We start from the raw sequence: 14,268 nt of genomic DNA on the forward strand, positions 1-14,268 counted from the left end.
GGCATGTCTTCACCCCGACTGCAGCTAATTATATGGTGGTACTGTTCCAAAGTCAAGAGTTTGAACGGACCAATTCCAGGTCATGATATCGAATAAAGTTTGCTATGTTGACGAGGAATTATTGACCTTTGATCGTTTGCTTGAAACATTTTAATCTGCTATTTAAATCAATAGATTTGATCGAAGAGAGTGTGGAATGCATCCTTTTAATCTGCTCTTCAGGCTGATTGCCAGGATCAATTTAGGAGTCAAATGGTCGAGCAGGTTTCTGCAAATACTGCAGGCTCCCCATCAGCATCCGAACTGCCCATTGACACTCGATTTTATGCACCATAATGCCACGATATCCACCTCTCTTCCCATTTCCTCCTCTTCCTCTGTCATCTGCATTGCCATTGTCTCGGAGGAACAAGATCTCAATCATTAGTCCAACAGAATGTGATGAGGCTTGATTCTAAATGCCCCAAAAGACCCCTGCGGATTCAAGGAGACGTCAAGTCATATGATCATGTCGGGAGATATCATTGTTGCGTGACATAGTCCCGAAAATAATGCACATCATGCATGCATGAAGGTGTTGAACATCCAAGTTTGCGTTGTCTTCACGGTGCTCTCTTGGACTCGGTTCTCAGGTTTGGAGACATGCACACGTTATCCAAAGTGCAGCAGATAACCCTGGGGCATGATATTTAAGATTCTAGAGGGTTAGGCAACCCACCATATCCAAACTGGCTTATGCAAAGCAGGAGTTCATCCCCTCAAGGCTCTGTACGTACTTGTCCTTTCAATGCTCAACGAGGAAGACACCCAAACAGAACTGATGCTGTTCTTACCTTGACGACAACCTCTCTCTAAGTTTATCGAGAGAGAACTGATGCTGTTCTTAGTCCGGCTCATGAGCAGCACAGTTGTGATAAAGGTGGGTTGCTGCTGAAACCATGTGACTATGCCATTGACACAGGCAACCAATTAGGTGAAGCTGACCAAGGTTCATTCTTGGAGTATATGTATGATAAGTGGGTTGCAGCTCACTGTTGTGCACGAAGAAATGTTGATCAATTGAACGTAGACCAATTAAAATGAATGATTAGCTCCCTCACGATGGTCCCACCTGATGTGGATCCATGTGCGTCCCATCATCCAAACCGGACCCAAACCAGTCGCAAGTGGAGCCCAGCGATTGAGATCACCACATTGGGTCGGAAATGGTCGCCCACGTGCCGATGATGATGATGATGATGACGAAGCGGGGAAGCATATTTAGGTGCCAAGCAAACATGATATTATATGTGTGTGCGCGGAACATGCATTGTTCGACTGTTGGACGCAAAGGCAAGGCTTCCTTGGATGCCCTTTTAACGTCCGTTTTAGATGGGTTCGCCCAACAAAGTTGTAATTAAATGATTTTGATGGATAACTCTAGAAGAATTGTTGATTTGTTTTGGTTTATGCCATTGCGGTGGTACATTGGTCCTCATGATATTAATGTGGCCCCCACATTTTTAAGTGTCTTACGTACGGCTGCCCGCAAGACCACGGGATTTGGATGACGTGTTGGATCCGAATCCGGTAGACCGTCCCCCATCAAGATACGGGGAGAGAGATTGACCGTCTGATTCCGGTCCTACGGCTTCTAAGGGACCCACTAGTCGCTGGCCTAACTCAACGGCCTGCCACCGACACTTCGTGTAATACGTTCTTAAGTATAGTTAACGTCACGATAACGTTATGTTGTTGCCGTCGCGCCCCGCCGTTACGTCCTTTAAAAGCTCCCCAGAGCTCGCTGTTCTTCTTATCACCGCTCAGGTAGAGGGAGGGAAGGAGGGAGCCGGAGGGGACTGCGATGGCGTCGTCCGAGATTCAGATCCCCAGCGAGGACTCGAGCGATTTGAGAGGAGGAGGCAGGGTCGCGGTGTTGGTGCAGGGAATCATGGAGCGGATCCGGTCGGAGGACGAGGATGACAGGATCCAGGCGGCTAGAGAGATCCGGCGGCTGACGAAGACGTCTGCGAAGCACCGGCGGTATCTCTCCGAGTCAATTGAGCCCCTCGTTTCGATGCTTAGGTATGGAAGCCCCGAGTCTGGCGAGGCCGCCATGCTCGGACTCCTCAATCTTGCCGTCAGGGACGAAAGGTACGATCTTTGCTTCTCACGGGTCATAAAGATTGCATTTTTTGCGTGCAACACCGTTTCCCGCATGAATTTTCTTTTGGTTTCTAATTGATTTCACTTCCTTGTGATTGATTGATTGAGAGAGAGAGAGAGAGAAGATACGCTATGTGTTTGTGTCACAGTACTCTCCTCTTTAATGTACAAGTTAATCAACCTTTTCTCTCTTAAAGTGAAAGGCCGAAGGATTTTTTATGATATGTTCTCTTTCGGTGTAACTCGACAAACTAATCGAGTAATTATTAGTCCATATGAGGATTACTGGATGTACGTAATACTCTTCATTTATTTCTTTCATTGGCAGTCTATCAGACTGATGGTAGATCCTATTTGCGACCGAGTGGCTGATCAGTTCTTTTCCAATCCTGCTTCTGTCATTTGTTTCTTCTTGATTTCGTCTTTAGTCGAATTAGGAATGTTTCATTCTTTTGATCAGATTGGATATTGTACTTTGGATCTGCATAGACTTCGAAAAGCATGCATATTCAATGAAAAACAATGGTAGTTTCTTTTGTAGGCTGTGATTACTGATTGTTGCATAGATCTGGTAATTTCTTCCTATTAGGAGTTTTCTTCATATAACGGAGTGATTACTGATTGTTGATGCATTTATGCTATCATCGTATGGAAGTTTTGCTGAATATATTTCTAATTTGGAGGACAGAAATAAAATCAAGATTGTCGATGCTGGAGCACTCGAGCCACTCATTTATTTCCTGGAATCAACAAATTCTTGCTTACAAGAGTATGCTACTGCATCTGTTCTGACCCTTTCCGCCACTTGTGTCAACAAGCCTAAGATCAGTGCCTCTGGTGCCATCCCTCTCCTCGTCAAAATCCTGAAAGATGGAAACCGACAAGCCAGGATCGATGCTATGATGGCTCTGTATAATCTCTCTACAATTCCAAACAACCTGAACACTCTCATTTCTCTCCAACCAATACCTGCTGTTATCAAGTTACTGAGGAGCTGCAAGAAGTCATCCAGAACTCATGAGAAGTGTTGTGCCCTTCTTGAGTTACTGATGGGCTTCGAGGAAGGAAGAGCCGCTTTGACATTCGAGGAAGGTGGAGTGCTGACAGTGGTAGAAGTACTCGAGGGAGGGGCTCCTTCTAGTAGGGAGCACGCTGTGGGAGCCCTTCTAACAATGTGCGAGAGTGATTATTCCAGATACAGAGACATTATCCTCAAAGAAGGTGCTATTCCTGGTCTTCTTGAACTCACCATTCAGGGCACACCAACATCTCAAGCAAAAGCTCATCAACTTCTTGATCTGCTACGGAGCACTTCGCAACAAAGATCAGGCATACAGGCAGATGCTTTTCAGAACATCGTTAGCGATATTGTTTCCAGGATCGATGGCGATGATCGGGCTGGAAAGGCAAAGAAGATGTTGGCTGAGATGGTTCAGATTAGCATGGAGCAGAGCTTGAGGCATTTGCAGCAGAGGGCTGTCCTGTGCACACCAAAAGAGCTGCCCGTCGGAGGTCGTCCTTCTGGAGTCCATTCAAAATGATTGTCTGCTTTCTTTTGTTTGTTCTTTTGTGTTGTTCTTTGTTCTGATTAGTTTGGAAGATTGAGTGAATCCGGTCGAGGAGAAAGAAGATAGCATGATCATGCCAGTCCAGGCCATCGATGGTATCGGGTGACTGGTGAAGTGTCGACAGTTGTGTGTGGATGATTCGACAGTTGTGTTAGTTGAGACATAGATTGAAGGTTAAAGTTTCAGTCTGTCGTTGCAATAAAAATGACGATTTCATCACTTCATACAACTGTTTATGTTTAGTTTGACATGTCTGGCTGAGATGTGAAGAGTAAATTGAGCTCCTTTCTCTTAATACGGTCAGTGTATAGTACTGATAAGATTCTGCACATAACAATTAATAAGATTTCTTGTTGGAAAAATCTTATCTGCTATCGTGCCTCCCGTGAATAGCTTAAAGGTTATCCAATCAAATGGTTGCGATAATTCTGATAGAAATCATGAGTACAGTAATACTATTCTACCTTTGTTCTTTAACTTTCTTAAACTATTCCTTTCACTGTATGTGACTCTTTATTAGAGCGTGAGAACTACTCAACCCTCGAGAAACATATAACAGGAACAATTTCCAGGACCTATTTGCCAGTTGATGTGCCATCAAATGCATGGCATTTGAAAGACCGGTTGTTTGATCTCTGGATCCATGTTCTCATGCATAGATATAAGCGATGTAGGAATGTACATATCTATGATGAAATGTAATGGGGAAGTTCATTGATGTACTATAATTTCCTATGGCATATATTATAAATTATTCTTGCACATATGTTCCGATTAAATCAGAATTTTATCTTTTTATTATGTATATTTCGATTGACAATTGTTATGAAGTATCTATGCATTGGTATATTCAATATGTAGTATGGAAAACACATTTGTATATGTGATGATACATAATATGAGAGATCCTCTCATGGATGTATTATGATTCTATATTGCAATTGCTATGACCGCATAAATGTATTATGACTTACTATGAATCAAAGTTTTACCTCTTGATTATACATCATGTAAGCTATGAGATTACAAAAGTGGCTATTTAAAGGTGAATTTGTAGTGAAACATTTAATGCATTTGACTTTGAAAGGTTTTATATATGACATGATACATGTTTACGTCAATGAAATTATAAATGTTTATGTTTATTAAGTTATCATTTATTATAGATCTTGTTTTGCAGGTAAAATCACCGTTTATCTATCCATATGATAAGCAAAGAGGTAAACCGGTATAAACTCATGCCAAAACAGATATAGATGACGACTTACGAGCATCTCATTTTGTATATAAGTTTGAATAGAAAATACATATCCCTGAAAGTATAAGTTTATAGTATAAATACCGATGTCAAACATCAATTTGTATCGGAAAATTTTTGTTCTTTTGCTTATCAAGTTAATATCTTTCAAATTTACTTATTTTTCACTATGTTATAATTAACAGTATAAGTAAAAAAAAAAACATCCTATTCGACTCTGACATATACAGAATATGAACGAAAATAAAAATAAGATGTTACAAATTTAATCTCACCAACATCTAATACAAGAAGCAAAGTGTTCTATCTTCCAGGCTGGTGTATGATTAATGAGTTCAATGAGCAATTGTCTTGTCAGATTATTATATCATGAAGTTAGGCAACAACAAAATAAAATAAAGGATTAATAGAACACTCCAATAATGACAAGGGGCCATAATTGTAAGGAAAAGCTCTCCAACTTAAACAAGTACTCCACATGGCTAATGTGAGGTGCTTGGAATGTCTACTCTCTTGGATTCATTAAATGCTTTAGATCTTACAGTTGCTGATAATGTTTAAAAAGTAGTCATACAACTATAAAATCTTTGTTCCACCAAAGTCAGCCATTTCTTCCCCCAATAATTTGGTATATTAGCTGCTTGGTTTTCTAACTTGCATTTAATTGAGGCAGCAATTACAGGTTGACTTTGTTAAAACCTCCATAAATGCAAGTATCTGACAATTCTTCAAACAGTTTACCTGGTAAACAATGGAGATGCTGTGTGATCTTGATCTTGATTTGCCTTGGATCCTCATTCCTGCAGAATCCATGACTCTGAACTAATTCAATACTCAGAGATGATGATAACACCTACTATTTAATTTAGAATGCCTTGGGACTTGGAAGTGGGTGATAAATCTCTCCACCTTCTCATACATTGGGATTATTGTGATCAGTTGTTTCAACTTAGGATGTGACTCATCAGATATGCTTAGAAACGAGGCTGTGTGTAGGTTGAGGAATTAGAAGACCTACCCAAAGAAAGCTATAGATTAAACCTAATGCGAGAGAGAGAGAGAGAGAGAGAGAGAGAGAGTTTATTCAGAAGCGTGCACCTTGAACTCTTCTTTCATATAATTTAAGCGATGAGCCAATTAAGAACGCTGGCATTTAAAGCTCCTTCGCTGCCTCGTCCAGAATTCAACTCCTGCTATGATGAGGTGGTGATCTCTATCAGCGATAGTACAGGAATCCAAGGCGTGCGAGTGCGAGATCTGCGGCGATTCTTGAGATGCATTTTCCACTCCTCCTCTCCTCCATGCTTCCATGTGACCCAGATCAGTTAACAGCGCCATTTGCAGAACAAAAGCTTAGAAGTGCTTCAAAACACCTCACAATAATCACCTAGAATTTAATGCACTCCCCCCCACTTGGATCTTTGCTTATAAAGGAGGGTAGCGGAGCGTGCTGGGCCATTGCATGCTTTAAGAACACCACCTCCACCTCCCGCAAGGATTCTGTGGTCACTTGCTCTTGCTTGCGCACGTACGTCTTCTGGTTTGCATGGCCCTCGCCAATGGTCGGATCCCACAAGGCTGGTCGTCGTCCCATGCATTAATCCATGGGGGATGGGCAGCTTCTCCCCAGCTTTCTCTGAACGAGCTATTTGAAGGAGATCCTATCTACTCATTTAGTAGCAGTCACGCGTTGGGCGTGGCGAATCCTTGTTCTTTGGAAGAAGCGCTGTCCGTCGTCGACTTCAGGGGAGTCCCGGGCGGCTGGTGCGGCTCCAACTCCTCGTTGCTGGACTTCGAGCAAGGTGACGGCGTGACGTGTACCGGAATCGCTGACTCATGGCTGGCTGACGGCCGAATCTACTCGGAGATGATGAGTGCCTACGGTTCTATAGGCAGCCCTGTGAGAGAGGTTGAAATCCAAAAGAGAAGTAGGTCGATGCCAATAACGCAGGAAGGTGATGTGCCAAGTCCGAAGAAGCGATGCGGTAACGCTCGAACGATCAAGGAGAAGTCGAGTCCATCCAAGGATCCCCAGACTCTTGCAGCAAAGGTGTGCACAGCTAACTTTAGATCTCTTGAGACCCCCAATTAAAATCCTCTTCTTCTTCTGACAGATCCTTCGTTGTTGCAGAACCGGAGGGAGCGCATAAGCGAGCGCCTTAAAACTCTCCAAGATCTTGTGCCCAATGGAGCAAAGGCATGCATTTTATCAAACAGCTTAGCCACATTTGATTCTGCCAATCACATCCTAATCGTGTTGACGGATATGTTGTAGGTTGACATGGTTACCATGCTTGAGAAGGCCATCAACTATGTTAAGTTCCTTCAGTTGCAAGTGAAGGTAATCCACTTTACTTCAAATTGGAGCTTTTTCTCGGTCATAGTGATGGATGACAAGTGTTCTGATGGCTGTGCAGGTTTTGGCAACCGATGAGTTCTGGCCTGCACAAGGAGGGAAAGCACCTGATACTGCTCAAGTGAAGGAGGCAATCGATGCCATCTTATCTTCTCACAGAGACAGGGACTGTAGCTCGAACCAGTAAACTCCATGTAATGTTAGCTGAAACAGAACTGCAAACATCCTTAGTCTGGAGTTATGAACATCTGAAAGAGTACAGTGAATACTACCTCTGTCATTTTTGGTTTCAATTTGTCCTTGGTATTTTGAGACTAGATAATTACCAGCATCAGTTCCCAAGTCCCAACAAGCCACAAATTAAACAACACATGACAAAGGGCTTGCATAGTGTCCTTTTTGTTCTTTCCCAAAGATATCAGCACCAGAGTCAACTGCTTGGGGGAAGAAACACCACCTCTACAGCAAGCATTTCATACATTACTACTGAACTTACCTTGATAAACTCTACCATTGAGTGGTCCAACCGCAAGCAGTTCTGCAGGGTACAAATGTTAGCCTGAAGGCTAACATTTATCTCACAGAAGGAAGCAAGAGGTGAATGCCAACTATCTTTGAGAACTTATAATGAATCTGGAACAGCAATATGTTGTTCCAACTCAAGGGAGCATACAATACAGAGCAGCATTTTGTGTGTTGAACTCTGAGTGATGTTCTCTGGAGACAGTTAGTGGTTGGTCCATTTCTTTCTCTTGAAGATATTCATTGGCATGAGCTGAAGAAATTTAGAAACATCAACCTGAAGCAATGAAAAAGATCAACTGGGGAAAAGATGTTTCATATTGATACCGACCCTATGATAATATCATGATGTCTAAATTCTCACTATATAGACGAACATGTAGCTTCCTGATCTGTTTACTTTGTGACGTTAAATTTGGGAGAATAAGCAGTTAAATCCAACGACTGATATGAATTCAATTTATCTAACAACTGCAAGTAGGATGCATGAGCATAATAGAGTGATTTGAACCAGGATGAAAAGATAATTGAACCTCTTCAGCAACCCTAGCATAATCAAACTTGACTCCAGAAACTACCACTTCTTGCCTCAAGCACATCACATCATGTCTTCAATTATTTGGGTATGAGAAGCATCAACATTCACATGAAGGAACATGATTTGCTGCTTTTCATGTGAAATAAGAACAAAATAACAACTCAACGATACCTAATTGTGACAAAATGATAATTTACATACAAAAAGAAAAACACTAGTTCGGTACACTTTCAGGAACATCCCAACTTAGCTGCCATGACAAGGGCAATGCTATTTAGGAGAAATGGTTCAATGTAAGATGTGAAAGACCAACGAATCTAACTGAAAGCTGCTTCGGATATGGTGAAAAGAGAATTTCTTAGAAGCAATATTTTTTAGTGAATCTGTTCATTTTGTGGGTTTTTTTTTGTTATGTTAGGAGGAACTCTACGCAAATAATATAATTAATACTTGACCCTCACTTTTATGTCAATCAGTATTAAGTCAAATGACACCAGATCAGCCTCCTAAATCTGCTGATAATTTTGCTATTCTAAACTCAGTCAATATTTGTCATCATATAGAAATCTACTTCAGTGTACCCTAATCGTTTTCCTATGTATGTTTGTAGTGGTAGGAAAGAAAACGTAAACCAAACTTCAAATGTCTCGAAAGAATTAAGGACTCAAGTCCAATATGGATTCAGAAATATGACTATACAGAAAGAAAGTGTATACACAATGGCAAGGCCCATACATGATGTTTACATGTCGGTCTGACAGCACCAATTGTACTGGCTGTACTCAGAACTCGAATCATGGCGGCCAAATACCAATTGCTGAAAAATCCTGACATCTGCTGAATGAGCTACATGGAACACTTTGCTTTGTCCCGGTATGACACCATTGCTAAGATCAATGTCAGCAAGGTAATCAAGAACTCTGGCCACCTGAAGCAAGAATGATTTAACATGTGTTGTGATATATTCCTTCTAAATGTTGGTTTAGTGTGTTTGATTATAACCTTTCCCATTTGAGGCCTCATTGCTGCGGAATGACGGGTACATGCTGCCGCTGCTTCAATCATTCGGAACATTTCAGCTTCATTATAGTTCTTTTCAAGTCTAGGGTCAGGTAATTCCCCAAATTCTCCGGTTTCGAGTGCACGGGAAAGCAATGGTCGTGCCTGCAATTTCATTAGCAGTTCACCAAGCAGATAACTAGATTTTGGAACCAAGATAAAAGAAAAGATATCTTAGAGAATCATGTAACAAAGTCTATGTAATCCACAGTAGCAATGACAACAATGCTCCGGGGAATTCTGCTAGCCAGCAGAATTCTTTTTTCTGGCACTAGAGATTCAGGGCAGGCATTTGTGCAAGTCTTTGCTGTACTAGTAATTATAGTCAATCAGATTCAAACTAATTTTGCATAATATAATACTAACAAATAATAAATAATGCTATCAAGGTCCATTTTTAGTTTCAAAGTGGAGGGATCCCTCTTGGCTGATGTAGATCTTAACAATTAAATAACAGATCTCAAGCATATAACATGTTGTCAGACATCCTCTTCTATGAGCATTATCGCATGAAGGATACATACACTATAATTGACTAATCTCTACCAAGTCAAAGCCCAGAGATTCAAACCTTTGAAAGTTTATATTACATAAAGTTTAATATAGTTATTACTCAACATTAACTAATCCCTGAGGTGTCAAAGTTTGTAAGCATGGAGCAACTGCTTAATCTACAGGTTGAAGACTCCAAAGTTGGAACCTTTGCCTGCTGGCAATATTTAAAAATTTGCACTTGAAACTCAAATAAGATAAACAGGATGCAAATTTCAGGAAACTTTTTGGTGGGACCAAGGACAAAAAGATGCCTTAAATTTTGAATCAGAAGCTTCTAGTAAACAGGGGAATCAGGTTAAGCACCTATACCATGAAATATTTATAATGAAAGCAAAAACTATGAAACAGGTACCCAAAGAAAAAGGGTATCCCAGTGTGGATCACAGGCAAGACTTTAGTGAATAAAGTGATCTTTAGGACCTTAACATCTGAAAGAATGTCATGGCATGTTTTGTGAAATATGGCACTTGCCCTCTTCGGACCTACATAGGCAGAAACCTCATGCATTGAGCCACTCTTTAGTTTATTGTATACTTCAATATGATCCAGTAAATGTGAGAAAAACTAGGACTCTGGCTGCCTATATATCAGATTTCTAATGAATGCTGACAATCTACATAAGCTCAGAAACCAAAGTCGTGCAATAAGTGTATGATTACTTCAATTAGCACATACATATCAGATTTCTAATGAATGTTGACAATTAATCTGTCACAAGATATATAAGTTTAAGCTATTTCAATAACTTGATGATAACACGAAAAAAAAGGTTGGACATGGAAAATTTGAAGACTTACCCACTCAACAAGGCTTTCATCACCCATAGGCCTTGTACTGTCGACAGGCTTTCGTCCAGTAATAAGTTCCAAAAGCACTACCCCGAAAGAGAAAACATCAGATTTTTCAGTCAACCTGCCACTTGATGCATACTCTGGATCCAAATATCTGAGGTACAAAATGATGTCAGGCTGTTTATGCCAAAAGATGAAAGAACCGCAAGATACCAATTAATTCCAAAAGCTTTCTGGTCAAAGGTTTGCAGCAATGACATGATTCACCTACCCAAACGTCCCTATTACACGAGTAGAAACATGTGTACAAGCATCCATAGCTAACCTTGCAAGCCCAAAATCAGAAACCTAGTGCATAATAACAAGTTAGCAGTGACACTACTAATAATTATAATAGAAGGATCGAGATCTTTTTTTACTCCAAACAAGATGTCTTATAATGAGGATAACCTGAGCTTCAAAATTATTGTCCAACAGGATGTTGGAAGACTTTATATCTCTATGAATTATCCGGGGATGACCTGGTTAGAATCACAACAACAAACATTAAATAATATATAGTTGACAAGTTAAATAGATATAAATATGTTGCTGGTAAGTATCAATATATATTATTACAATCCTCATGCAGGTATGCGATGCCATGAGCTGCACCAGCAGCAACCTTTACCCTGGTGGCCCAATCCATTACTGGCTTTCTTTTCCCTGAAAATGCAGATTTAGCATCAAAATGAATGCATAACATATTTAAATTGATTCTTTTTATTATAAACAATGATAGTACTTTGAATAGACAAGCGTTGGCTGTACCATGAAGATGGGATTCAAGTGTTCCGTTAGGCACATAATCATATACAAGCAATCTCTGGTTGTCTGATATGCAGTACCCAGCAAGAGAAACCAAATGGCGATGGTGCACACGACTGATGATCTCAACTTCAGCTTTAAACTCATGCGCCCCCTGTCCACTTCCAACTTTTAATTGCTTCACAGCAACTTCTCTTCCATCAGCTAAGCATCCTTTGAAAACAGAACCAAACCCACCCTCACCTAGTATATTTTGAGGTGCAAAGCCATTGGTTATATCGTATAGCTCTTTGTACAAAAACCATGGTGTTGTACTAGATATTGCTGTTTCAGGTGGCGAGTTGATCGTCTCAATGCTACCAGACTTGTGAAGATGTACACAAGGAGCTGATGGGGACATCGGAAGTGGTGAATCTGTTAAGCAAAATTAAGTAAGGTCATGAAAATTGACAAAATGGCATCAGCGTTCCTTGGTGGTTTATTCATGAAATTTTAGCAACTTCCAAAGGTATATATTTCATAAACCCCAAAAACAAAGAATATATTTTAAGGCAATTAGTAAAGTTTTCAAACTCCAAAACCAACATGACAATTGGAGTTAAAACAAACAATAAGATGATCCGAATATAAAATCTTAAGAGGCTCTAAGCATTACCCGACATTATTGAAGATGTAAATGATGAAGGCCTGACAAACCCTGCATTACATCCAGCAACCGAATTCTTGCGCTTCCTCAGAAAGCACACAGCCAGTCCTGCTATGCTAAGTACCAGGAGAGCCACCACCAATCCAATAGCCACAGCAGGTCCAGTCTTCAGACCACCATCTCCCTGTCCCGCATCTGAACCAGGAACCGATGGTGTGTTGGGACCTCGTTTACTTGGACTAGGTATACTGCCTGGAGGAGTAATGGAAGAGGTTAAGGGAGGAGGACGATCAGGTAGCTTAGGAGTCGTACCGCCAGAAAAGTTAGGGGGAAGAGATTCAGCAGGTGATGATGCATGTTTAGATGGTGTCACCGAAGGCGGGCCTACCGACGCTGATGGAGGTGGTGATGAAGGAGAACTGTTAGGTGGTTTAGCTGATGGTGATGTTGGAGAAGAACCTGCAGGTGGTGTCACGGATGGTGGAGCCAGTGATGCAGGAGGCGGGGAGCCGGAAGATGGTGGAGGATCAGTAGGAGCAGTAGGAGGTGTTGATGGTACTGAAGCAGGTGGAGAGGTGGCACTGGAAGCCGGTGGAGGAGACAATCTTGGTGGTTGGGGAGAAGCAGAAGGTGGTGGAGATGACGACGGCAGCGGCGGGGAGGGGGTAGTTACAGGAGGAGGCGAACTGGCGATCGATGGTGGCGGTGATACTGATGGTGGAGAAGTTGGTGGTGAGGAAGGAGAGAAAGGAGATGGTGCGCTAGAAACAGGAGGAGGAGATGGTGGTGGTGGAGTCGAAGTTGAAGAGGACGGGGGAATCGCCGACGAAGAGGGCGGAGGGGAGGAAGACATCTTCACCAAGATTTAGTTCCCTCCAACGAAATCAGCGTCGCTGTCGCTCTGCGGCTCTTATGCCAAGCAAGTCAAAAGTTTCTTCCTTCCATAAGATCTCAGAATCAGCAAAATCTCCAGACACAGATCTTCCAGATTAAATGCGGGAAGAAACGCATCGAGATATCTTGCTCCACAAACAGGACCAAAAACAGCGAAAAAGATCGATCAGATCATAGAAACACCAGAAATCCTTTCCTTCACATAGAAAAATGAGCGAGAAACCCTAAACTTGTACGCCCAGACTCCAAAATTAGATACTCGAAACGAACGAAATCCATATCTACCAACTTGAATCGGAAAAAAACGAAAGCTTCCTGGACGTCAGCATCCCGGTGGTGACTTATTACCCAAAAATCTCAACTTTTGTTGAACAAACTCAGCAAGATCGCACCTTTACCAAATTTTCTCGCCGCATGCGGCGGTACCAAACCCCCAGAAATCTATAGCGCTTTCCAAAATAAGCCGAACTTTTAGCGAGGAATGCCAACTTTCTCCTTGAACAGAACCTCCAAGATCCCACCTTTCCCTTTGATCCCACAGCAAGTGGCCAACCCACGAAGAACACAAGACTGCAGAAGTCGTAAAAGTGTATTCCCCGATCTGCCAGATCGATAGATCTCACCTTCTCTTCTCTTTTCCTCCTATGTTTCTGTTCTTGTCTTAGAATGGCATACCAGAAGTGTGTGTCTGAACATACTTCGGAGTGTCCAAGGAGCGATTCATCTTCCACCCACCAAGTTTGTAGCTTCCCACTGCAGAGCCTCCAATCCTTCATGTGTCAGAGCCTCCAATCCTTCGGAGTGTCCAAGGAGCGATTCATCTTCCACCCACCAAGTTTGTAGCTTCCCACTGCAGAGCCTCCGATCCTTCATGTGTCAGGAAGCAAAAATTTGCTCGGCTTTTTCCAAAACACTTAGCTGATGACGACCATGATAAAATCGTTTCAAGAAAAGATCTTCCTGCTCTTGGCCCTGTTTCGAATGTTCTCTTTCGCTCCGGTGGACTTTTCTCTCTCTCTCTCTCTCTCTCTCTGGATGGACTAAAAATCGCAGTCAGGATTTTTCATGATCCTTGCTTTTGTTTCGTTCGTACATTTTGCTTATAAAAACTACACACATTTTTTATGTT

General features: G+C 41.7%; 3 protein-coding genes and 1 long non-coding RNA gene across 4 annotated transcripts; 2 read left to right on the forward strand and 2 right to left on the reverse strand.

Moving 5' to 3' along the window:
* The first annotated feature begins 1,792 nt into the window (after positions 1-1,792).
* On the forward strand, positions 1,793-3,942 carry LOC135635680 (U-box domain-containing protein 4-like). Its single transcript, XM_065146929.1, has 2 exons — positions 1,793-2,133; positions 2,834-3,942. The coding sequence occupies exons 1-2, from the start codon at positions 1,844-1,846 to the stop codon at positions 3,684-3,686; spliced, it is 1,143 nt and encodes a 380-aa protein (XP_065003001.1). The 5' UTR covers positions 1,793-1,843; the 3' UTR covers positions 3,687-3,942.
* A 1,522-nt stretch (positions 3,943-5,464) lies between these two features.
* On the reverse strand, positions 5,465-6,205 carry LOC135636608 (uncharacterized). Its single transcript, XR_010495950.1, has 2 exons — positions 6,070-6,205; positions 5,465-5,771 (listed from the first exon to the last, which is right to left on the reverse strand). It is a non-coding gene; the product is annotated as an uncharacterized LOC135636608 (long non-coding RNA).
* Positions 5,664-7,620, forward strand: LOC103982824 (transcription factor RHD6-like). Its single transcript, XM_009399864.3, has 4 exons — positions 5,664-7,021; positions 7,103-7,168; positions 7,247-7,312; positions 7,389-7,620. The coding sequence occupies exons 1-4, from the start codon at positions 6,518-6,520 to the stop codon at positions 7,512-7,514; spliced, it is 762 nt and encodes a 253-aa protein (XP_009398139.2). The 5' UTR covers positions 5,664-6,517; the 3' UTR covers positions 7,515-7,620.
* LOC135586542 (proline-rich receptor-like protein kinase PERK9) lies at positions 7,585-14,218 on the reverse strand. Its single transcript, XM_065148456.1, has 9 exons — positions 12,255-14,218; positions 11,603-12,013; positions 11,411-11,497; positions 11,243-11,313; positions 11,064-11,140; positions 10,799-10,946; positions 9,390-9,551; positions 9,123-9,315; positions 7,585-8,126 (listed from the first exon to the last, which is right to left on the reverse strand). Exons 1-8 carry the CDS (start codon positions 13,096-13,098, stop codon positions 9,130-9,132), a joined length of 1,986 nt encoding a protein of 661 aa, XP_065004528.1. The 5' UTR covers positions 13,099-14,218; the 3' UTR covers positions 7,585-8,126; positions 9,123-9,129.
* Between the last annotated feature and the right edge of the window lie 50 nt (positions 14,219-14,268).

The sequence above is a fragment of the Musa acuminata genome, chromosome BXJ3-4 (assembly GCF_036884655.1).
Source record: "Musa acuminata AAA Group cultivar baxijiao chromosome BXJ3-4, Cavendish_Baxijiao_AAA, whole genome shotgun sequence".
In the NCBI taxonomy this organism is placed as follows: domain Eukaryota; kingdom Viridiplantae; phylum Streptophyta; class Magnoliopsida; order Zingiberales; family Musaceae; genus Musa; species Musa acuminata.